Genomic DNA, 26,746 nt, shown 5'->3' with positions numbered 1-26,746 from the left:
ACGGACTAGCGGTCACGTGGGGCTTCGCTTCCGGTCTACGAGGTCCGCGCATGGTCCGCGGGCCGGATCGCGCGAGAAATGAGAGAGCATTTTTTCTGGCAGCGGACCACAGACTTTTTAGCCTACTCGCACACATTGAGTCTGGCAACTACACCACACTGGTCTTTCCCGACTCAGTGCTCCTGGGAGTCGTGGCGACACCAGCGAAAGTAGCTTTGTTTCCACTGTTAACACGTCAACGTGGTCGGACGACGCTACATTTTACTTTTTAGCCTTAGTACAGCTTTATGGCTCGTTCATAATTGGGCATTCGGCGGCGAGAGCGAGCGAAATTAGTAGCAACGTCGGCGCTCGCGACATACAGAGATATGGCTAGAAAAGAACAACTGACGCTGTCTACGTGCCATAAGTGTATGCACTCTCATGTACGCTAAATGCAGGTATTTTTCGGCACGTCATAGCACTTCTCACATTTCCCACCTTTAGTTCAGCGTATGCAAACACAGACGGAAGGATAGGATGGATGGACACGGTTGAACCCTTTAAACCGGGTGGTGGCTCAAGCCACCTAGCCATGACTTATGAAATTTTACTCTTGCCTTGATTTTAGCCACCAATCAGATAACCTTCGCTTGGTTACTTCTACCCGCTTAAAATATACTTTCCCTTCACTGTCCTTAAACCCCAATGCCTTGGATAAATCAGCCCCACTGCTTTCCACTGTAGGGTGACGCCCTTTACAGAAAAGTATCAAGTGTTCAGCCGTTTCCTCCTCCTCTCCGCACGCAACGCACAACGTGTCTATCTCGTGGTACCTGACTACGTCTTAGTCTGCAAAACTCCCGTCCTGGCCTCAGACAACAAAGAGCTTCCCCTACAATTATCATAGATATTTTCTTTGGCAATTTCCTGCTTAAAGGTCCGGTATGTCCCCAGTGTCAATTTGGTCAGCAGCCCTGTTTACCACAGAGCTCTCTCTGTTTCTTTAACCTTTTTCTTAGCCGATAATTGCCGATTTGCCCCCTTACTGCTGTCCAGATATTTGCTTGTCGATTTTCTAGTTCGCTTTCTCCATTTCGTGTCAACATTCCTTATATACAGGTATCTGAAAACTTTCCTAGCCCACTGCTTTTCCCCCATTTTTTTTCAATTGCTCCTCAAATGCTATCTTACTGCTAGCTTCTCTGCTCTCGAACGACGCCCATCCCATATCACCCTGTACCCCTGATTTGGTGTATTGCCATGTGCTCCCAAAGCTAGCCTCCCTACGCCACGTTGTTTAATTTCTAACATCGGAATGGTCTCATGCACAGGACCTCATTACCGAAAGTCAGTCTAGGAACTATTCTTACTAGCTTTACTAATTACATACTTTTCATCCTGTTATTTATCCACACCCCAAGATACCTGTAGTGCTCCTGTATATGATCCTGCACGGCGGGATCATATACAGCGTATCAAACAGCATATACAGCGTATCATATACAGCTGAGAGTATCTTAACTGATACGCTCAGCCTTGTGGCGCCATCTAGTTGTTAGAATGGGTAACTATTTCTGTCAACAAACGTACTCTCCGCTTAAGCCTAGAAGGGGCGCAATCGTCACTCTAAATAAAAAATAAAGCAAATATTTCACTCATGCATCTTCTTATAGGCGAGGTGAGACCAAGCGAGAAATGGGTGCGCCTTTTATTGCCAGTGAACACAACAGAAAAGGCAGTAACAAGGATGAATCCAGTCCGAAGCGAGCGGTCCTGCTTGGAAGCGCGCCGCCATGTTTGCCGCCTTGGGAATGCTACCTCCTCACCGCGGCAGAAATCTGTCCAGTACCGATCGAGCTTTCCGCTGGATATTTAGGCGGAATCTTTGCCGCGGATTCCGCTTGTTCTCGCCGCAGAATGTCGAAGCGTGAGACGAGCATTGCTGCAGGCTGATCACAGAGGCTTGGCCCGCCTTGTCGTCTGCTCTTTTGGTCCGTCGTGTGGATGCTGTCGCCGGCCAGACCCGGCCGGGCCACGCGCGGTCGACCCCCACGTGACCGGTCCGCGGGCCAGTCCGTGGCCCGCCGTCTGGATACACCTTTAACATTTTCGGGCAAGGTGTGTCAACTGGTTCTTTTTTTTCCCGCTGCCTTTTCGGTGCGGTTTGAACACCGCTCGCCTCTACGAAAGTTTGAAGAGAAATGGAAAGTGTCACCTCTAGTGTTTTTTTTTAAACTCTATGTTCGCTTTCACTGTGGTTTTTTTTTTAGTTTTTCTTGCATGCGAGAAGCTTACAGCATACATCATACTTTGGAACTAGCTCCGAAGTATAAAGGAACTAGGTTCAAACTGAAAGGCCAACGAATCAGAAAGGCTGCTCCCAATCTAGCTGTCACCTCATATCCACAGCCGAAAATTGCCACTGCATTTTGACACCAGTAGCTCGAAACGAGCATATCTGGAGAAGATTAGAATATTAAATATTACGATTTCAGCGATCTCTTTTCGCGCTAAGGCATCACAATGAATCATACTTTTCCTACACGGAATAAATAACTGATGTGTGAGTAATGTCGAAGTGCCCTTTTAAGCATCTAAGCACTTGTAACTATCGTATTTACTTGCACAGTGAACCCACTCCCGTAATGGACCGCCGATTCCCCCTTTTTGTTGTTGAGAATTTCTTTTTTTTTAAGCGTTAGCTTTTCTTAGCGCGTTCCACAGTGTTAGCAAAGCAGACCTTCGAAGAACGCTAAGACACTCTGCGCCCCTGACAGAAGCAGCGGCGGTATCTTGCTTGGCGTGCTGCTGCGCGCCGCCCGGCTGTGCCAGTGTATGCTTAGAAAACCAGCGAGCCCTCGAGCATAGAGGAGCATAGCAGTTTAAACCAAAACACTATAAAACATACTTAGCACTAAAATGCTATGGAGGAAGCAGAATGTTCAGACCCTCGGCAATTTGAGAAGTTCCAAGATAGGGAGCAAAAATGCCTAACTCTTCTCACACCACAGCTAACACTTAAACATTCACATTACACACACATACCGTATTTACTTGTGTAATTTGCACCCGTGCGTAATTTTCACACCTCTAATTCATTACCCAAATTTATAAAACTTTTATTCGTATACTTTGTGCTCCCTGCTGCCCAAACACACCAGCATGCACACGGGTGCACACAGGGAAGTCTTAGGAAGATCAGAGCGGCTGCGTCGCCACATGTCGCTGCGAAAATGAGCGAGTGGTGTGAAAAAAATCATTAATTCGTTTGCAAACTGGTTTCAGCAAAGAAAAGTCAATCACGCATTTACTCAGCTCGCTCACCTCGGCGGTAGCTTTCCTGTATGAACAACTGTGAGAGCAAACTTCCGATAACCTCCGGAGCATGCATTACGCCAGAATCTGAAACTATCGAAGCGTTGCTTGTTCTGTTTGACACTGCTCAGCCGGGCCCCGCATGTGAGGGGCACCGTTTTATCGGTTTGTATGTCCATTTTCCTTTGACAACTGGCTTTGAAACTGTGTCATTCCGTGTTTATTGCTTTGAGCTGTGCAAGTGTCATCATGCAGAGAACTACATAACAGCGTACTATGGGTCTGGGGTATATATTGCACGTTATGACCTTTTTAGAGCTTCTAGGACATGTTTGCGAAATCCCCGCATAATATGCACACCCCCTTTTTTTGAAGCCTTAATTTTAGGAAAAAGGGTGCGCAAATTGCATGTGTAAATACAGTATATCGTTAGTGACCCTAGTCACCAAAAATAAAGCATGTCACTACTGCACTACACTTCCCCATGAAGAAGCCCGTTTTCATGTAGATGATGCTAGAGGATGGGCACATGAGCTGACACTCAACAGTAACATGGATTTAACAACATCAAAAACCCACATGGATACCAAAAACATTGAGCCCAATCCAATATGAGTAAAATTTCAAAAAGGACAATAAGTGTGATAGACAAGATGCTGTAGCACTATGTGCAAATAACATGGAATCATCCAAGACTAACTAGTGGTATGTGTGTGAAGTACCGTAATTTCTGGACTACAGTCCGCACCCGGTTATTATCTGCAGGGGCATATTTCGGCTAAAAATTAGGGGTGTGCGAATATTCGAAATTTCGAATATGAATCGAATATGTTTGATATTCGATTTGTATTAGTATTCGAAAATTCATATTCGTGAATTTCCGAATTTTTGAAAATTCCCGAATACTCGCCAGCGATCGCATACTGCGCATACTTTAATAATTTGACCGTGGCAAAACCACAATATCTGGGTAAATTAGCCGATAATCTAGTTAAAAATTCTAGGAAAAACAATACAGACCCAAGCAGCAACAGGTCATCGCCCAATATTGCAATTGGATGGTCCCATCCTGGTCCTTCATAGGGCCGGCCTTTGCTAATACGGCTCCAATGTTGGGGCTGCTTGGGAGAGGTCCTATCCCCTTCCTTCTCCGCCGTTTATCCACGCGGACCGACCGCACCCCGACGCCGCAAGGCTTCACCTCGTGAGAATTTCCCCAAGTGGGCTTTCCCACATATCACCCGTGCTGCGAACAAGATGGCCGACGGACTGCTTCGAGCAATCGCAACGCGAAATCGCGCTTTTTTTAATCCTTCGGTAATACGTTACATATTTAATGCCCACATCCGAAGAATGCGTCCTGTCGCCTTCATAACTCTCAGAGCGTGACTTCCAACATCCCGTTTTGTAAAACTACGCTATGCGGGAAAGCCTGCTTGCGGAATGCGCGGGGAGCCTCCTGAAGGGGCGCGTCGAGTAGTCACAATAGGGCAAGCGATCCTGTTAAAATCTCGCCTATTGCACAGTGCATTGTAACCTGCACACCTCTTTAGCGGGCATAACGGCAGGCGTGGCCACAATCGGAAGGCCTCAGTCGCTAGGGCAAAAAAATAGCCTGGCTGCGTAGTTTCGGTTTTCTGAGCTTCGCCGCTGCCCCCGCGGCAACGTCAAATGTCGGCCCACGCATTCGCCGATAGTTCAATCCCAGCTCTGCACGGCTTATTTTTTTACTTTTTAGAAACTGCCTCGCCGCTCCGACGCCAGTGTGTGTTCCCCGGCCCCTTGATTGCATTTGTGTTGTTCTTCCAGCACTTTAAAACGGGTGGCTCGTCATGGGCTTACAGGTGTTAGCGCGATGGAGCATTTTTTTTTTCTCGGGGAGGCGCGGGCAATTTTATTAAAAGAGGCCTTCGGATGAACCGGGCATTTCTTCCGTTCCTTGGACTCCGAATGAATGAGGTTTAATAGTCATCATGCTTTTTTTTTGTTGCCAGTCTTGTCATTTTATGGATGTTGTTTTGCATGGCCTGATTATAGTTTGGATATTGTTATGCTGTCTAATCAAGTAGTATACATTTCTGTGCACATCATGCTTTTTTATATGGTACTGAGGCAGTCTAGTTTTGTTTTTATTTTAGTTGCAAAGACCATACACTATTTTGAAAAAAAAAATAAAGGCAACAACATTTGCTTGCTCACCGTTTTCTCAAATTTTTTTTTGTACTGAACAGATATTCGATTTGGTATTCGAAGCCATTTTTTTTTATATTCGTATTCGAAAATTTCAATATTCGCACACCCCTACTAAAAATAAAACTTCCTTGCTTAGATAGTCTGCACCCGGTGTACAGACCACAGGGACGAATTTCGTCGCTGTTAAATTGTTTTGCCGCTGCTCTGTTGGACTTAAGTGCTTGCGCGTGCTCAACTACACTCAGCACGAATGCTGCTGAGAAGGCTCTTTGTCCTTTCGGAGCCATCACAACCGTTCTGATTGTGCCAGTCCTGGCGTTACATCTACACTTATGCATCCCCGTATTTATTATTTTATATTCATGAGGTTTCACGAATGCGCTCACAAATACAAGTACTGGAAAGCAGCTGCTCTTCGCTACCGCGACATGCATTTGCTTGCATATCGAAGTTGATTGCATATCAGAGCAGATTTCACGATGTTATTTAGCAAGGTAACATGTAGGCGCCCACTTGGGGCACATTTTTTTTTTTTTTATTCACAGCCACCGATAGGCTTTTCTGGCTCTGACAAACGATCTGAAAAAATAAAATAATGTATAGTCTGCACACATAGAGAGTCCATATAATGCAAAATTCCAGCTTTTAGACATGTATAGCCCATGGATTTTAGTCCCGGAAATAACAGTGAACATATTCTTTCCAACATCATACACCAGTTCTCATTTTCACTACAAATGTGAAAGGGAGGTGAAGCACTGTAATCAATTGAGTGTCAACACTACGAAAATATTTTGCTACATGGTGACAAGATGTAAGGCCAACAACTAGATGAAGCTCGATGTAATTGGGCTCAACAACTGCATTACTGCAGATGACCGTGGATGAAATGTTAGAATTTAATTTCAATTTAATTAATGAAGAAATGTACAGGGAAACAAATGTACAATAAAAGGATTCCAACCCTGTTACTGCAACGTAAAGGAAACTTACATTGTATGGAAAGCCAAGCTTGAACATTTGTACCCGCGTGCCTAAAAAGAAAAATTGCAGCTCGATTAATACTATTACACAACAAAAAGAGATTAGAGAAATTATAGCCAATCCTGCAGCAAAAAAGCATTGTACAAAACGGTTCCAAGCAAAATGACAGTGATTCAATGCCATCATCAATCACGAGCACATCACCTTCCTGCCCACTGTGAGGTCCATGCATGCTTATCCCAGTCACCTGACTTAATTCTGAGCCCTTTTTCGTCCCTTGCCATGTGCCAAAGCACAAGCTCAAAGCACAAGTCAAAGCACAAGCCAAAGCACAAGCCAAAGCACAAGCACAGCTTGTGCTCCAAGCACAAGCTGAGGATTTCCTAAGCTAATTCATGGGGCACCAAGAAGTCTGAGGTCCAATCCCCAGCTTCAGCAATGCATTATCTGATTTGTTCCACAAGTAATGCCTACTATTCACTTCCTCTTTGAAAAGTTCTAGCAAATACTAACAATATGGCAACACTTCTGCAAAATGCAATGCAAAGTAACAGGAGCAACACAGTATTTTTAAACCTGGTCCCTGTCCTTGGCTGTGCATTTCTGCCAGTGCTGAACAACAGCCTCCATACTACAACAAAAAGTATATATCATAGCAGAGGTGACCCACTGCTTCAAAATGCATATGACTGCATTGTTGCAAGCAAAATGTGTTCCTTGCAGCTTGTTTCATTACCCACATGAGATGAAAGTCACAAGTCGCCAAATGCAGACTGTATGATGCATGTCTGGCTTTGTTCAAATGCAGCAAAAGGTACGGAAATGACCTTCACACACAGGCCTGACTAAGCCTGCTGCTTTGTTTCAGCCATGAAGCAACCCTGGAATGGCACAGCACAATTCACGTTTGCCACCTTGGTCAAGCAGAAGAGCCAGCCTTTGCGTGCAACGCTTCCTTCCTGCCTCCTGCCGCCAACATACTGCATACTTCTTTCTGCTGCCAGTGGCATAGCAAAGGAGACACTTTTGCCTTAAGTGCTGCCAGTGGGGTTGATTCAGACCTTTGCAAACCAGAAAAAGTAATACTGCTCATTTTCTAGATTACTCAAAAGCATGTGGCAAACAATGAAGCTCAACATCCCCAACAGTACAGCCGAACCGCGATATAACGAACCTCATTTTAACGAAATTCAAGAAGTAAAGCATTTTTTTGTTTCCCAGACTCTACCCAATGAAAACCATGTATTCTTTTTTGTGATTTGATGAAGTACTCTTAGACCGAAATTTCAATTCAATGAAGTCTTTGCACATCGCATGCACGTACCAGAAGTCGCCTTGACAAGCAGATGAATATGAAAACTTAGCCGACAGAACACGATTTACATGTGCCTTTTTTTACACAAATGTTGCCGGCGGGCTTCAATCTGTAGATCAGAACAGGAGCAGAATGTACTGCTGTGCCATCTGTCCTGTACATGAGAAACCTGCAGTGGGTGTGCTCCACTGCCAGCAACACTCGCGTAGTGCGGCGAAGCCTGGCGCTTGCCATCACTGCATGTACCGCTTGGTGCTGAGTATCTTGATATATTCATTTTTTGGCTCAGTTACTATCGACTGGAGAAGTCCACAATAGTCATTTGGAACTTTTTCTCTCGCTATGTCGCCAAGCAGTCCCTTCTGTACGGCATCATCATTGCCAAGCATTTGCTGGCAGGTGCCTGGTGGTTTGTGTGCTCACATCACCTGCTGTGGCTTGAGTTGTTCGCATCATCCCGCTAATTTACTTATGTAACGCACTCTGGCTGCGACAGTTTTAAAATTCGTATCAGTGCAAAATTCAGATCAACCATAATCGTACCACCCACATTCTTCAGTATTAGCAAGGTGCCATCTACCACGAGTGTTCTCAGAGCATGCAACTGTATTTGTACTGCTGAAACATGGGAACCTCAACTTCATTAAATTTGTGATTTAACGAAGTTTTTTGCAAGTATAACTTATTTTGAGGTTAAACTGTACTGAAAAAAACCCTAGACTTTGGCAGCACAACTGAATCTCCTGGTAATGCCTGGTTTAGCCCATCATGGCAGAAGAGCTGGAACAAGCATTGGGACAAATAATTTTACATTCCAAGAAATTAAATATGACTTACCATTTTTGTAATTTTTCGCACTTTTCTGTAAATTGAGGGAAAAAAAGGAAACCACCCAAGACACTACATTATTATGTGATCACTGCACTCACAGCCGTGAACAGAAAGTGCTACCCTCATCATGTATCTATGCACTAGCCATAAGAAAGCACCCTTTCATTGACCACCAGTGGCCACCAATTACCACCCTACATATGCCATTGTAGCACTGCCTTACTTTTAAGCTAATATACACAGGTTTGTACAATTGTACACAAGCGCATACATACAAAAACGATGCGCACTACCTTGCTGAATGAATTAACCTTTTTTCTTTGTTCCATTTCTTGACGTGAAGGCACTGCCAATTTTCAATATTAAATTTCCTTACACCAGAAGCTGCAACAAAGTGGAAATGCTGATCAAATATAACAAGCTCTTGAAGCAAAAAAAAAGATGCTTTCAACAACAAGTGAACTAAGTAAGTAGTACACCAATGTGTGGACATATGATGGAACAAATTATTAGTGCCAAATTTCAATGCAGAACATTTATTTTTCATTCAATTTCCTATACTAATTCAAAACTGGTACTCCTCATTCACAGAGTAATGTTTTTGCCAGAATCTGCCAATATAAAGCAAATCCTTTCTTTTCTTTCAACCCATTTTCCTTGCTCCCTACCAAGGCCAACCTTGCATAAGAAAAAAACAAAAAACATTTGCATAATCATTTACAGAAAAAGCTCACAACCCATTATGTTCAGCTGCAAGTCCTTATAAATGAATTGAGCAAGATGGGTTGCACTATTTAGCTGACCACAAGCCAGACAGGATGCGAACAACCCTTTAATGTGCGCCACTGAAATGACAAAACATGTTGTAAGCCACCATCTGCATCTTTCCATATGCAAGTTTGCTATTTGTAGGAGTTTAAATAAGTTTTTACATGAACAAAAAAGAAGACCAAGCTCTTACCCGCACAGAGCCAACGGGAACACAGTTTCGACAGTGCCACGGTATATTTGGCAGAAGGACTTGGTCACTTATCTTGGGTGTATGGCATGCTTGGTGAAAGCCTTTCAATAAAGGAAACAAAAACCCTTTTGTAGGCAAATAAAAATACACAGCTTGATAACAGTAAAGCGACACCATGAATGGCCAATTTTCACTGTAATCTCAATGCTGCATCAATATCACTCAACAGCATTTCATGCAACAGTTGTAATAAAAATAAGTCCTATTTCAGCTCTTACAAACAAAAATGTGTAGGGCTCATTACAGGCACACAGTCAAACCCACTTATAGCAGTACCGGCTATAGCAATACATCAGATATAATGGTCAGTCGCGGCACTGTCAAATTTGCCATATGTTCTATGGTAAAATAAACTGCTTATAGCAATGCTGTCATAGCACATTATCAGTTATAACAATTAAATCTGGTCATTGAGTGTCAACCATAAAAGAAACAAAAACATGGAAACGCTACAACCGCACCAGCAAACCATGCTTACAACACAAAAGCGCGCACGTGTGGAGCCGACAAACGGACCGAGCCCATGCAGCGACAGCGCAAAAGCGAAAGAACCCATGAATACGCACTCATAGACACCGCCACCAGGGCACACCAAGGATGCTTGCTTGTCGCAGCGACGCAGGCAGGAGAAACGACGGATGCGTTCCCCTGTGTACTAATCACGCGCGCAACCTGTACACATTTCTTATTGTGTAAATAGTTTGTGTATATTACGCCTCCCCCTATCCTCTCTTCTTATCACCTTACCGACGAGGCGATCATGACAGCTGTCAAAGACACAGACAACAACGAGTAGAAACCTATGCAAGTTGCGGTGTATAGTAAAATCCCATTAATTTGGCCCTACATTAATTCGGAAATCCGGATAATTCGAACTGCCAGCACTGCCCTGGCCAACGCCCATGCATATCTATGGCGTCGCACGCTCGCTAATTCGGACACCACGGGTCTTGCACCGGTTAATTCAAACGGGTTCCCAAAGGGGCCGGAGGCTGCGTCCAGGTATGACTGGCGCGGCAAGCAACCGTCCAAATTGCCCGGCACAAACCTGAATTCTATGCTGCAGGCTCATCCCTATACCTCGACGTGGGTGCATCTGTAGGCACGACAACAAACATACAGCCACGTCTCGAAGTTAGTCAGACTGTGTAGTTTCGGTTTGGTTTTCTGAGCTTGGGGCAAGTCTGTAGCCTGCAGCTAGCTAACCGAGCCACTGAGGCAAACGAGGCTGCCGATAAATTGGCCCGAGGTTTGATTTGCCGGGCTCAGGACAGTCTCGATCCAGGATTCTCGAGGGAGTGGGCGCACACCTTTGCGGAGCTCACGCAAATACCCCGTTTGGACCGTCGGACTTACCCTCCTCCCCACCCCTCTCTTACGCACTCCCAACAGATCCTCTTCAGACGCCTCCAGACCCGCTCTCTGTCATCCCCTCAGCTTTTATCCCACTATTGCGGCACATCCCCTGCATGCTCCCTATGCGGTGACCCCCACGCCACACTCTCCCATATCCTTTTCGGCTGCCCTGCTGACCCTCCCCTGTGGGGACAGCACGCCATTTCGAGCTGGGAGGACTGGGAGGTCCTGCTCATGTCTGCAGACCCGACATCGCAGCTTGCTGCGGTGACTCGGGCTGCCGACGTCATGTCCCGGCATGAACTACTTGATGCAGTGCGGGACCGCGCAGTGGCCCAGGGACCCAGCAGGGTCTGCTGTTTGCGCACACTGTTTTGGGCGCCAATTATCGCGATTGCATTCGTCCACGCGGTTCTGTCTCTGGTTCTTCCAGCAAGCCGAACTGTGCGCTCGCCACATGCTGTTTGCGCAGTGAAGCTTTCTCATCTACAAGAAAGGAGGCAGTTACCGGGCTGCGCACCCTTTCTTTCTCCAACCCCCCCCCCCCCCCCCCCCCCCCCCCCTCACTTCTCCAATAACACCATGCAGCTTTCTCACACGCAACGCTGCCACTTGTGAGGGGTAACGCAGTAGCAGTGGAGCTCCAGCGCTTGCGCGGTGCACCGTGAACATTGCTTGGGAGGCCCCTGCCACTTTTCAGCAGTTCTGCTTCGACGCTCCCGATAGTATGCATGCAATAAAGCATTTATAAAAGCAGAAAAAAAAAATTGTCACGCCGTTCCCATCTCAAAAGCAAGCAACCATTGTTCAGTCTTTCAACAAACAAATATACCGTGATGCAATCGGTTCTTGTTAGTTTTTCAGGGCCATTCGATAATTTGAACATTTTTCCAGTCCCCTCAAGTTAGAATTAATGACCCTTTAAAGGCGTTAGAACAATCAAACCCCTCCGGGTCTTTCCTGTCAATAAATGCTCTAAAGCATTTTTTTTTTTTCAGCAGAACCCGGTTATAACAAAGGTATTTCCATGGCACTTCAATATTGTTATATGTGGGTTTGACTGTATTTACTTTGTTTTGTGCAAGTGCCCCAAAAGCAAAAATGAGCCTGCGAGAGGAGAAAAACTTGCATTTCAGTGCACTCTAGCAGTGGCTGCACATGTACAGATACAGGTGCAGCCAAAATACTACAGAGCACACTTCGACGCTTGAATTTTTCTCACACGTTCCACAGAGAAAAAATGATGGTTTCTTAGGTTCATGCGCAAGCTTACCAGTGACATGTGCCAACATACATATCGAGTACCTCCCATTTTCGTAAGGTAACGCATAACAAGAGTTTGATCGCCAAAGCATGCTCCATAATATTATGGCTGGGACAATACATAGCAGGACCAATGTAGGACACCTGGCTGATCAGTGCTCTACTTCTGATGTTTGCCTTATCAGCAGCCACAGGTGAAGCAGTGAGATTTGTACACAGACACATGCTCCATACTATTTCCGAGACACCTTTTCACAATGCTACCGAAACAAGCATGCCTACTTGCAGAGGCAATGTTTACCACTCCCCTCCCCTATCACATAGATAAATGACGCAGCACTTGTCTTGAAAGAGAAACATACTGCTGAAGTGGGTTTAGTATCCTTACTGTAGAACCCCGCTACAGTAAACTCGGTTAAAGTAAAAACTCGGATATAGTAAAGTGAAGCTACAGTCCCATTTCGCCTTTATTTTTTTTTTTTTTCAGTCATAGTAAAGATTTCGTTCGAAGGAACGGCTATAGTAAAGAGCGCCCGGCCGTGGCGATGTACTTCCCGCGGAATGATGACATCGCGGCACGCACGACGTCTAGGATCGCGAAGAATATAGATACCAAATACGATAAAACGGCGCTTTTTTTTTAGGTGGCTTCACCAGCATGCTTGGAAGTTGTGAGGAGAAGCCAACTTTTTGAAAAGCTTTAGGCTGTCGCCCCTGAAATAGCAAAGCTGGCTATTAACGTACAAAGAAGGCGGCGCGAGTCTCTGAGAAAGAAAGTCAGCAAAAGTGCAGTTAGGACTATAAAAAGGAAGAAAACGACATGTATTCGTAGCACGGCGGCACGAAGCACAGGGAAGCGGCAGTACTGCGTAGGCGGTTTTGCCACGATTGACTGTTTCGTGTGTGTTTTTCAACTACTGCCTCCTAAAAGGACTATGCAATATATATAATTGAGGTTACATAAAGCAGACGAGAGATTCGCATTCAGTCACTCATCACCCCAGTGCAAAAATTTTTGAGCTAGCATCAATAACAACAGATATAGAAGATTCAAAATTACACTCCTCCTCTCCCCCTCAACTCGTACACGTGAGGCACCAGAAAAAAAATAAAGAAAACAGGTGTGGGACTGGCCCCGCCTATGAACATGTCATCCGCTGACGTTCGGTTTGCAACTTCCGGTTGTCGCATCCAGCGCCCCCAGCAGCAGCATCGGCAGCGTCTCCGCGGCCTCTCTTCGCCTTTCTGGATTGCGGCGCGCGTCAGATTCTTTTGCTTGTCGTCTTTTGTTGCGGACGAAAAAGACAATGCGGGTGGCTCCGCAACTCCCGACAGAAAGAGGCGGCAGAGCTAAATTGAAACCATATGCGCAAAGGCAATGACCTAGCTCGTGCTTTCCAAGGAGCTCGCGCGGCGGCCCGAGCAGACGACTTTCACGGCTACCGGAAGTGTGCCCGTGACATCGTGGCTGCCGTGGCTCCAGCGAATGACAGAGTGTGGTGGCCTGCTAACGTCATGGGACTAGTGACGTATATTTTCACGATTTTAGTTGCAAAATCCGTCGCTACGAGAACACCAATCGGCCCGCGAATTTTGAAAAACACTGTTTTTAAAAATTCTTAATAAATTGCCGGCTCAGTTCCGAAGGCTCATACTTAGTGTAAATGCTCTTTAGCATCATTTCTAAACATATAAAACATTTACAAGCGACTTTTAATTCACTGCATAGTCGCTTTAAATGACGCTGAGTCCATGGAAGACGATGCTGTGGTCACGCAAAGCTTTGCTTTTCACATGGAATCAAACTGGCATTATATTCATAACCAAGTTGAAAACGGGATAATACGTAATAACTTAAAATAAATAATTATTGCATAAAGGGACAAAAATTTCTGTGGGATGATAAAAATAACGAAAAAGTGTACCTGCCCGTACCACTAAGTATAATGGGCTTGTATAAAGGGGCAGTATGAGTAGGATGTAAGGTATTTTTTAGCGTTTCTTTTATAAACCAACACTTCGTGTTTAGTAAGTAGCCAGAGAGCATAGTCAGAGCCATGCCGTCACCAACAACTGATATAGTAACGACCATCATATAATAAAAACTTTTGGTGCTCCGAGCTACTATACTATAAAAGGGTTCTACTGCATTACAAAAATACTTTCATTGCTAATTTGTTAAACAGTAGCCAACCAATTTTTGAGACTCCAATAATTCGGACTTGGAAGATATTTCAGACTTTGTTAAAGAACCTCCACGCACCTCATAAGAAACATGTACGTAATCACGACCGATATTCTGGACCCTGTGGAATTAAAAAGTTCGATTTGTCGGACTAAAATAGATGTTAGCAATACTATGGATATCTTTTATTTTATCAAAAGTTTATTTCATCAACCTGATATACATGGAAGTAGGCATCACTGTCATAACCAATCAGCCCTCCGCTCCCGTGAAAGCCGCCATCTTGGATTTAAATGAACTCAATTGGACGGACTGGCTTGAACAGACATGGCTATTTGCTCCTCGCTGTTGCCACTTGAGTTCGTGGCATGCTCTTGGATGCCATCGAGATGGCATGCGATCATGTTGAAAGAGCATGCGATCATGTTGAAAACGGGACAACTGGAGCGTCCACCACAGCTTAAGACGCTGCCACCCATGTTGCGGGACAGGTGGTGGGGCATGGCGGAAGGGGGCACAGTCAGAGGCACTAGCTTCCATTTGCTTCTTCCTCTGGGTTCCCTCTCTCGGTCTTCACGACCATCGTTGGCCACAAAAACAGACTTCTTGCTTCAGATGGTGCGTGCTTTGCAGTGCGATCACAGCACGACCTGCACCCGTGTCAGCTTGGTATCGATGACATGAGGTCATGCTTACATGATGAAAGCATGACTCTGGCTCAAAAACAATCTAATATAATATCACTTGCAAACAGAATAGGAAACTGCGAAATTTGCAATCTTTTAACTTTTAACCCATACATGCCAAAACTTCAGAAATTTGAAAAAATTGACATATTTTGAGCTGAAAATGTTTACTTCATAATCATCATTTTAATGTTAAAAATATTTTTCTCAATACCGACTTTGAGCAGCTCTACAATGTAGGATACCAGGTAAATTCGCTACCTGTTAAGTGTCGTAAAGCGTCAAGCATTTGATATCGACTTTAAAATCACTTTTCTCATCTCGCACAGTGGTTTCCTTATGACAATGCACAAACATTATTTGTTATTCTAGCAGAATCATAATGTAGTTGTGCCGCCACGGTGGCTCAGTGGTTATGATGCTCAGTTGCTGACCCGAAAGATGTGGGTTCGATCCTGGCTGCGGCGGTTGCATTTCAATGGAGGCGAAATGCTAGAGGCCCGTGTACTGTGCAATGTGAGTGCACATTAAAAAACCCCAGGTGGTTGAAATTTATGGAGCCATTCACTACGGCGTCCCTTATAGCCTGAGTTGAACTGCGATGTTAAAACGCCCATGAACCAAACAATGTAGTCGCTGGTGTCGAATTTCAAAAATGGCATCCAAACAAGACTGGCAGGTCTTTCTGAATGCACACAATGCATAAAACTGAACACAAAAAACAACCCTTGCACAGGAAAAGTTTAGACTCTCTAGAACCTCAGCTAGCGGGCACAAGCTTTTACACAAACTTTTAGAGTTAGTGCACGAAAAAATAGTGTCCTACACTAAGCATATATGGGTAAAAACTGGTTTTGTGCAGGAAAATGATATTTTTTAAATTCATGGATTTTTCCGACTGTAATTACTCAGACCATTTTCGGGTCCCACCGAGTCCGAAAAATCTGACGGCAACTGCAGTTGCCATAAAACAAGCAGCTAAAGTAAACAGAATGTCCAGATACTGTAAACTACTTTTCATTTTCTTCCTTTTGTACTGCGGTTTTGTAATTCATGCTGACACCATCAGAAGCCACCTTGCCATGCTTTAGGTCTTTAACAGACTTTTAGGAGATGAAACCTTTTTTTACAGCAGGCTCAGAACATCTGCCTGCTTGATTTCGTATTCATTCACTTGAGATGATATAAGAATGCAAGTATATCATTAACCCATACAAACATGCAAGACTGCTTTTTTAATACCTCACTAACTCTAAGTGATGTATCTGAACTGCGGATTTGTATTTTTAATAAATGCAAAGCAGAGCATATCTTAGCCCACTCATTATTCCAGATCTGAAGACCTCAGAACATAAATGTATTCACCACAAAGTAGAACTGAGCATGACTATTTTACATTCAATGGCACTTGTCTGAAAATGACTGTGTGTTTGTGGGCGACGTTCCACCTCGGGGATGTGTAATGAATGCTGTAACAAGGACTGCAGGCTGTCTAATGTGAGCAAAGCAACTTCTTGGCAACTGTAAGCTGACATTAACTTCAGTTATTAAGTGAGTAGGTGCAGCAGTAACAGCAGAGTAACATCACATGGAAAACGAAGGCTATACGTGCTTTTCTTTGTCTTCACTGTGAGATCTAAGTGGCTTCCTCTTTTCCTCCTAACCACAGACACAGGTACTGGTTGCCAAACAGCTGCAAAACTTGGTGTCAATTCACCAAACCAGAAAATAAGTGCGCCAAGTAAACATTTTACTGCAGCAGCGAGCTGACCATGGGTGCTCTCATGCACAGAGAACCACCTCTGCTTCCCTGCTTTGCCCTCACTATCTTGCCCTCTCAAGACACATGATTCAAGCCAAATGGTTGGTGTGAGTAGACAAAAGACATCTGGCTCCAGGCAGTGTCCTTTCCTGTGCATTTGTTTTGTCTGTCTGCACACTTCAGTGCTGTTGTAGGATCCGATACACATGGCATTTGCTAATGCACATGGCCTAAGCCAAAGCAACGGTTCCCAGACCAAGGAACCATCCTGTCAAAATGTATGAGGAACCTGAGGGTAGGTAATCAAGGAATTTTAAAAAAAGGAGAGGGGCAGTCACAGATCCTGCTTCACTGTTCTGTTCTTGATGCACCTCATAAACAGTTTCACATAATGCTTATTCTAAACCCAATTGCTGCCACATATTTCAAAATCACAATATTTGTCACGCATACTTTGCATACTACCATGATAATCAGTAATCACAAGTCAGAGAAAAAGAACATTACCAGTGTACACTGTGTTTCAAGGTACAAGGAAATAGTTGCCGTGCCTTCACCCTGGCCAGCTTCTACATAAAACTCGCTAAAGAATTCTGCCATATGCTACGGTTTCAATGTAGTACTAAGAGACGAATGACATTTCATGCACGTGCGCTTTAATGGAACTTGGATGAGTATTGGCTATACAAAGCAGTTGACACTGTTATATCAGTAAGAACAAGGTAGTGGGGCCTTCACAAGATGTGTTCCTTGTTAGCAAATGATATACCAGTGCTGCTGAGTACACAGCAGAGGAAAAAAAAACAGTTTGGAAGCAAACAATATTTTTGTTCAATACACCATCATTTCACTGGGAAACTGAGTATGGTGTTAGAGTTCTCTAAACAATGCATCAATACTAGAGGCACACACATTTCAACCATTAAAAAAAAATGGCATGCGTGTACACACATGCACACGTGCACACACGCACACACACACACAAAGTGAAAAGCTACAAAAACCTGTCAAGTAAACATAAAATACACAGCAGTAAGGAACATCTGTCTCAAGGAAGATTAATCCCAAAAATTTGTATCTATCTGAAAACAAAACCACTACCATATTTAAAGGGCAAAATAACGCGGTTTTAGGAGTTCAATTCTTATTCAGCTACCACAGCTTTTCACACCCAAGTATGAAAGTGAAAACGAGAGTAAACTACATCCTTCCATGAACTTCCACATGCTTTCATACCAAAAGTTTTTCTTAAAACCACTTGAAATTTCCACCACAATTTCCCTGCTTGAGCGAAGTAAATTGGAGAGTCTAGTTGCCACTCTAATCTTATTCTCAGTCTAGACTCTCCGTTGGTTTTTGAGGAAAGCAAAGGCAAGTAACTGGCTCACTGTCTGTGGGCACCTGCAACTGTGCCGCAAGATAAAAAAAAAATAACATGAATGCTGAGTGAACAGTTGCCAGCCAGCATTCACGTTTGCCCCTTACTTGTTCACATTTCTGCATAGCAGGCAGCAGTGCAGAAACACAAACACTACCAAGCAACTGGAGTTTTTATTGAGCGTTCATGCTTTCTTTAGCCTCGTGATGTGATTTAGATGTCCTCCGAGAAAGTGAGCCAGTTACTGCGTATTTCCTGAAAACCAATGGAGAGTCTACACTGCGAATAAGAGTAGAGTGGGAACTAGACTGTCTAATTTGCTTCATGCAAACTAGGCCCAGGTTAACTCTTTCATTACCACGCCAATAGGCATCGATCACCAGTGATCGAAAAATTCAAACTGCTGCGACAGCGTGACCGTTACGTACTTGCTGAGCCATCTGGTTTGTTGTTCACACATTGAACTTTCATTTCCGGTAACTTGTATTGTTGCCGCAAGGTGCTAATTTTTGAAATGCACTTGAAGTTGAGGGTGCCGTGTCGAACGCTCCAAGCAAGCTGTCAAAGTCGGGAACGGCGCGCACTCGAAACAACCCTGTTGCACGGAATTCTGCTGCGTCTACAGCATTTATTTTTGATGCATCGAGTGCCAGGTACTCTGACGACAAAGTTGCATCGTCAGATTTTGTTTCCAAAGCTCAAACTACACAAGCAGAGCCCGGAACATTGGCTTGTTTGTTTATTTTCTTGTTCACGTTCTGTTTGTGCAAACTGGAGCGCTCCTATGGAGCTGCTACAGTGATGCTGCACCATCTAGTTTGTTCTTCAGAAACTACAGTTTCGTTTTCTGCGTAGACTGCAATTTTGTTACGAGGTGCAAATTTTTTAAATGCCCTTGAAGCGGAGGCTACGGCGCAGGACGCTCCCAGCACGGCGACGATGTGCGCTCGCAAAGACCCCGTTGCACACGATTCTACTCCATCGGCAGCATATATTTTTGATGCACTGAGTAGCAGGGTCTCTGAAGATGATATTGCATCGTCAGATTTTGGTTCAGACGCTCAAAACTGCGGAAACAGAGCTCGGAACGTTGGCCTGTTAGTTTCGCTTCCGGTTCCTGGTACACTTATGCAAGCGGAGCATTGCTATGAAGCATATGAAGTCTCTACGATGATGCGGAGCCATCTGGTTTGTTGTTCAGAAACTAGTTTCACTTCTCTGTGCAGATTGCAATTTCCCCACGAGGCTCAAATTTTTGCAATGCCCCTGAAACGGAGGTTACGGCACAGGCCAAGCAGGGCATCGAGCGCGAGGACAGTGCACGCTCGAGAAAACCTCACTGCACGTGGTTCTACTGCATCGGCAGCAGATATTTTCGATGCATTGAGTATCAGGGCCTCTGATGATGGATTTTGGTTCAGACCCTGAAAAGGCGCAAACAGAGCCCGGAACGTTGGCCTTTTGTATTTGCACAATACTTGTGTGTATAATTTTTTTCTATTTGATGTTAGTTACAATTTAAAAAGCACGCTTATCAAGCTTTATTTTAGCACAACATAATACTTCCAATCGGTTTTTTGTCAGACTGTAAAAATCCTAACAAGGACACACTGAAATCAGCCTTAATGAAAAGTGTAAAAAAAAAATTTATAGCTCAAAAAGTACTTGAGTTATAACTTTTACATTTTAGTGCCAAGTTATAAAAATAATTTGAATCATTTTGTAACAGCTAGAATTTTTTAAATAAATTATTCTGGAGAGTTACACCCCCAATTCCGGGGGCCTTTAAGGTAATAAAGTAAAGTGAAAATGTTCTATTCCCTTTAAATTTTGTTGTGTTTTTCTATTTTTTCACAATATTTAAAAAAAAGTATTTCTGTTGAAATAAATTTGATTAGAAAGCGCAATCCATTCCAATCATTGTTATGCATTTTGTATACTTTTGCCTATCGTACTTTTTCTAGAAAAAATGTTTGTCTGAGGCCTATGTAAAACAGTCCTTTTTCCCGTGGTAACGAAAGAGTTAAATGTGCACCATGTGTTATTCCTCTATATTTTAGTGAGCAAGAACAACAGACACATGAGTAAGGAAACAGGCCAGTGTCACTGAACAAATAGGTAAACCTACAGCACATAACATGGGTTAAAGTGCTCAAGGATTTCTCATGCAAATCAGACAAAAGGTTTAATCAACAGGCTTAGAAAGCATGCGAACCTTGATCTTCTGAAGCTGTTTCAGGAATGTTTCCCACTTTTTCCTTGATTAAAGACACCTAGTTATTAGCTTACCCACTAGTGAAATAGTGGACTGACGTTGAGCATTAATCTCAAAATGACAACTGCAGTGATACAATTTAGAGGTCGCCAGGTAAAGAGTGGCAGTGAAGGAAAAGGTGAGGTGTACATACTGCAATAGGGTGTTGAAAGAATGCATTCCATCCTGGGAGGCCTTCCAGGTGGGATGCATTCTTACTGTGAGAGAATCTTAAATAACCAACCCCCCCACCCCCCCCACCCCCCCACCCCCCCCCCAAAAAAAAGCGAAACATATAGCTTCAACTACTGTAGCAGATGTTATCAAGTTTCTAACACTGCTGCCTACATAAGCCAAGAGGAAAAAGCCTTGTATGAAAACCAGCAGTGAACAGAGTGAAATACACAAAAGGCTCCTTGTTGTCAAAAGAGAAGGTGCAAACTGATGTTCACAACCTACCTTTGTTGCAAGTGTCACAGATGACAATCTCATTTGGGGGTTCGGATTCCCCCATAGAACAGACACTGCAGACCAGATCATTGTCTTCACACTCAGATTCCTCATCAGAAGTTAGGTCAACGCCATGCTTGGCACCAGGATCTACGAAAAGCAACAAATTCCTCCAAAAATTAACAAAAAATACTACGCTCTGACCAGTACCTGAGAACAATGCTATATTCTTTTCAAACAAATTGCAACCAAGAACGTGAATTCTCTAAATGATAGTTCTGGAGCTCATTCAAAAAGGCTTGTCCACACAATGCACAAACTTACTGTCAGCAGCCACTCATTGTGCACAATAAACACTCAATGTCTTATATACAGAGAAAAACATGTTCATCGCACTGAATTTTCTTCCATTCAGGTCCTTCATTCAGGCCCAGCATGCCAACCTTTGACATAAAGTCTTCATGTAGACAGCCCTGAAACGCTTATTCAAGAACAATGTATAAAAATTTCATATTGGCTAGTCAGCTCTAGTGGCTCATCTGCAATCGCTCAGCAACTATTTGACAGTTGACAAAGAAAGGTCACCTTGGCCTCCAATGCAGCCTCCCAAGGCAAACAGCCTGCAAGCAATATTTCTGAAGCTAAGCAAACCGCAGTAGCTGACTAAGTTCCCACACAAATCTCATTTGGCATGTACGGTGGACTTTGTTGATGTCTTTGTGAACCCTTCTCCCTCATATTGACTAATAAAGTTGAAACGATTTCAGTTACAAATTGCCTGTTTTTTTTTTGCATATTTCACGGTCTTTTGATAGTATGAAAAATGAATTGGCACCTGTATAGTTAGACAGTCAAAGCCAAAATTAAACTGAATAAGTGAGCTCATACAACACATAAAAGGGCGATACCATGTCTACTCGATTTTAAGGTGCCCTCGATTGTAACGCACACCAGATTTTCATGCTTCGATACAGAAATACGACGTGAGGCCGCCCGACTGGCACTTGCCTCCGTACACAAGATCATCGTATTTTAAAGTACCGCATTTACACGGCTACGGTCAACCTATTTTTTTTGTTTGAAAATCCGAAGTGGGTGGGGGATCGACTTACAACGGAAACCAAAGCATGGCACCATATATACAAAGACCACACAAACAAGATATCAGGGATGCTACAGCGTGGTTGCATTTTTGCTGTGCGACTATGTCACATCGCTCTTGATGCTGGCCTTGAGTAGCTGCTATGTCAACGTGCAGAACTGGCACTCCCTACCCGCGCATGACAGCCGATGGTGGCTGTCGATAAGCAGAAAACTGGCACCCCTCTCCCACATGTGGCTGCAGCTTCCGGCTGCCAATAAGCAGCAGTGGCTGGATAACGCTATCGCATTCTACTCTTAAAGGAAGCTTAAGCGTCCTCCAAGTTTTTCTTTTTTGTTTTACTTTCAACTGCGCACTCAGCACTCAATGGAGTGTCAATAGTTGATGAAAGGGCCGCTGTTCCAATTGCGACTGCACCGCCACTCGGAACGGCAGTGGTACCGGGTAGTGTCGGTAGCTGGAAGACTGACGCCGCTCACGCGTAGTTTCTCTTTGGCTCTGACGCATTTGACGACTGCCAGCCGCATTTTACAAGTTTTTAGTGTAGTGTCCGGCACTCGTTCACGGCTACATTCAAGATGGCTATCATTTTTGACGCCGAAGAAACGAACTGCCCGCCGGGCCACAAGTAAGACGTGCGCAACGGGGTGGTACAGGTGTGGCAGCTGCAACAAGGCAAAATTTTCAGCTGTTCCACGCGATGTCGTGGTGCATCTGTTTGCGAAGTGCGGGATTTCGTTGCATGACGACGTTAGAACGATGAGCTGTGGGACCACAGCAGGGATCACAACGGCAGCGCTAGTGAGGACGATGCCGCAAGTGTGGACGAGCAGTCCAGTGACCAATACATTTTTGTTTTGGAAAATGTGCCCACGGGCACGTACACCCACGCACGGCAGCCGATATCAGCTGACGATAAGTGGCAAAGGCCAGGTAATGCTATCTTGTATTACTATTAAGGCCAAGCTTAAGGAACCTCCAAGTGTTTTTTTATTTCCTGACACGCAATATGGGGAGTTGACTTACATTCGAGTCGACTTACAATCATTAAATACCGTTATACGGTGCCAGCTTTTCTTACCTCATTCCTTCGCGCCCTCGTCGGCACCCGTAGTGCAGACCTTAGTAATCACAGTGTTAGTATACAGACTCGAGGGAAAACTGCACATTCAGCCTATGCGTACTGGTGGGCAATGAATGAGCTTGGCCATCTTACAATCGTTTTGCTACGTGACTGTGCATTTGCGTCTTGCAAAAAAATACTCTCCCGCTATGCAACCTGTAAACTACTACAGCATTGTGTTTGGAACATTGCACATGGCATGTGGCACCTATTGAAGGTGCGTATCTGTTGTAACATTGTTGATTGGTGTTCTTTTAGCATCCTATTGGGATATGAGCTTATGTATTCAAGTAATCTGCGCACTGAACGGCCTGTACATAGTGCTAGCTGTGCATCAGTCAAGTGCACAAGCTTGAACAGCGTCAATCGTTTGGATGTACAGGACAAGGCCGTTGTGCAAAAAAATTTCCGCTGCTACTCCAGCAATAGATCTGGTTTACTGTGCAACTTACACTGCGTACATCAACTGTAACGTCCCGATTGTACCGAAAAGAGAGTTACTGTGGCAAGCCTCATTCATGCATGCATCTTACTCTGTGTTCGCAATGAAGGGGGGGGGGGGGGTTATTTTTTACCAGTATAAGATGAGCCTCCAATGTGACAGTTTATTCACAGCAGCGCTTTTGACTTCTTTGCTGACCAGGTGCATTAAAAAATGTGCGCAGCAGTCCTGTGTATCACGCGATTATATAGAGAAATGCGAAAGAACCTTCCAGACTGTCGGCATAAGAAAGCACTCGAACCTCTACGTACTGGTGTTTTCCCAAGTGTAAAACTTCTAGGCATGGCATTATAGATTTGAACGATGCCGTGTGCAGGGTCACGAAACAGAATGAACGAATTAGTGCCTCGAATCTGTTTGATACAATGCCAGTCACTTTGCACTCAGCCACTTGCAATTTTTTGCTATAAAGGCCTGCAAATAAAGATGTTGTTTAGTATATGTGTTGTCATCTCTCTCTCTTGGGAATGCCGGGCAAGGTGGCCCTGTAAACGAGCTGTTTCATTAATATTAGCTTCTTTAGAACTGTACTTCAGTTAGCTCTATAGTTACAAAAGGGAACGAGTCGTTTGTTGCAATATGTTAAGAATGAAGGCTCAGCATTGTGCATGTTCGCACTCATGCACTACTGGGAATGTAGCCAAAAAAAGACACCGCACCATAAACAAGAAACGAGCATTGAAACTTCAAGGGCTTCTATTGTAGCGATAGCTACATTACGGTAGCATTTCAAGCCTCCAGCGTGGCGCCGCCGCCACGCTGTCACGTGGTGCGGAGCAGCTGCCGGCGGCGCGATGCCGTGGCTGATGCGCCGCGTCAAGTGGGACAAGATGAAGAAGGAACGCCCAGCGAAACGGAGCGGCGAAAGACTGCCTGCAAGTCAACTGAGCAAGTTCCACTCGGCCAGCAGTAGCTATCGCGTCACTCCAGGTTAACCAGAGCTAAACCACCGCCAATTTTTGAAATGTCAGTGGTTATGCACTTGCTTCAGTAAGAACCCAAAAATTTTTTAACCTACGTAACAATTAGAGATGTTCATTCTGTGCATGATGTTTTGAGCAGCCAACTGTTCTGAAGAAATTCCAACTGTTCTGAAGAAAAGAGTTGTGGCCACAGTGAGAATTGTGAGACTTCAGTGAGCTTGCATGGACGACTTCTCAAGCCCCGCTTTACAAACCCCCTTTTGGCAGTGCGCCAAGGTGCTGCGCTCCAATAACATCATAGCACATTTATCTTTCAACAGGAGCTCTGGCACTAATGGCACGTTTGGCAAGCTTGGTATGGAGCCAAGACGCTTATGTGCCCTGGAGAGGAATGTCTGCATTTGCGTGCTCGGCACTGGGATGACTGGCTGCAGCAAGGTGTGCTTAAAAAGTGCCCGCATGAAGAACTGCCTCTTTTTTTTTTTTTTAACCAGGCATCATAGTAAACTCCGCGCATCTTTGCAACCAATGTTCCCATGTTGGATCAAGTACAGGTCGGTGCCTAGCTGACTGGACACTTCAGATGCTCGTGAGGCCTCTTGATAGGTGCCAAACACTGCAGTAAGCGATATAGATAATATGAATGCGCAAGAAGAACGAAGCCACCATTTTTATGGTGACGATGACAATAGGATGTTTATGGTGCAGTTTCATTTTTATACAGTAATCCTCATTATAACGAAGTCTGCGGGATGGCAAAAAATTCATTATAAGCGGTAATTCAATATAAACGACCACCTGAGAAAATTAAAGCAGTCGAGCTTTAATTGCCCTGCAACGGCGAGGAAGTCAAAAATACAATGTATTCAGTGGAGCAAAACTTTATTCAGGTGCAAAAAAGGCAGTGAGCTTTGGTTGTTTCAAGTTTTTACCGGGCGCGTGCAACCCCTGCTCTAATCTGACCAAGCATTGCACGAGGCCGCGGTCACCGCGGCCAAGCATTCAACCTTCGGGGTATATTTCGAAACACGCAGGCAGTGATCCCTTTTATGGGGGTATTTAGGGGTATTTCAAAGGCAGTGGTCGCTTCATGCGGAGAGGGGGTGTTCATGCCGTGGCTCGAGTCTCAGGTTGAGCCGCTCATTGTAGGTACGCAGCGTGATCGTGAAAACTGAACGGTTTTGCAATAGGGGTTTCGCATGATTACTGGGCAGTTTTTTTCCGATGTGTACAGCTGTGTACAGAAGTTTGCAATGAGTTTTTCGGCGCACCATTGTCGACGACTCTGTGCTAATTCCACGGTTCGAGTGTCAGTGTTCACACAGCGTTGCGTCCGCGCCGTTGACCGATGTGTAGGAACAAAATTCAATGACCCTACCACGCATTTAGACCGTTTCTCTAGTCGGATGGCATGAATCAAGGATGACTGGCTCGAGAAAATCGCCGGGGAAACTCCATGGTTGCGTTGACCCACCATGTTGACAGCCTGACTCGCCGCTGGCGACGCTCAGATTTTTCATGTTTTTGGCAAGTCATCGATCTATTTGCACTGTCAAAAGTGCAACGAAGCTAGGGGCGGTGTTTTATTGCGATGCAGGCCGATTATGACGAGCGGCAAGCAGATTTCTAGACCGGCTTCCCCAAAGTCATCTTCCCGATTTGTTAAGGCGCGAATATAGTCCGACGTAACGCAAGCACGCGCGCTTGCACGCTGCATTGCTTTGTTGAAACAGCTCCATCTATAGTTCAACGCACTGCAGCGGCCAACGTAATCGGCGGCTGCCAGTGTGCCCCGACAGGCCCGGTGCAGATTTGGCTCCTGCTCCAACTGCGTGCCGGGGCCGCCGACCGCATCGACCCACAATGCATCACGCGGAGAAAAATGGCGGATGGATGCCAGTGCGAGCGGCGTGAGTGGCGCAAGCTGCCCAAATATTTAAATTGTGCCGACTATTATTGTGGAACAGTTTATTAAAGCCATCAAACAACACCCTTGTGTATACGACACCAAACGGCTGATTTCAGAAACCACCAGGGCAAAGAGAACGCTTGGCAACAGAAGGCGAAGCACCGGTCTCTCCACGGGTGAGTTGTTCCCATGGAGAGAGCGATCTTTCGCAC

General features: G+C 44.7%; 1 protein-coding gene across 1 annotated transcript in view; it reads right to left on the bottom strand.

Moving 5' to 3' along the window:
* The window catches only part of Pcl (polycomb protein Pcl), a 101,377-nt gene that overhangs the window by 56,592 nt on the left and 18,039 nt on the right, over nucleotides 1-26,746 (bottom strand). Inside the window, exons 6-9 of the mRNA XM_077649113.1 lie at nucleotides 20,985-21,125; nucleotides 9,582-9,682; nucleotides 8,627-8,651; nucleotides 6,484-6,524 (exon numbers count right to left, since the gene is read on the bottom strand). Coding sequence (XP_077505239.1) covers nucleotides 6,484-6,524; nucleotides 8,627-8,651; nucleotides 9,582-9,682; nucleotides 20,985-21,125 — 308 coding nt within the window. The remainder of the gene's footprint in view (nucleotides 1-6,483; nucleotides 6,525-8,626; nucleotides 8,652-9,581; nucleotides 9,683-20,984; nucleotides 21,126-26,746) is intronic.

Source organism: Amblyomma americanum, chromosome 1 (assembly GCF_052857255.1).
Source record: "Amblyomma americanum isolate KBUSLIRL-KWMA chromosome 1, ASM5285725v1, whole genome shotgun sequence".
Lineage (NCBI taxonomy): Eukaryota > Metazoa > Arthropoda > Arachnida > Ixodida > Ixodidae > Amblyomma > Amblyomma americanum.
This window is presented reverse-complemented; position numbering and strand designations above follow the sequence as displayed.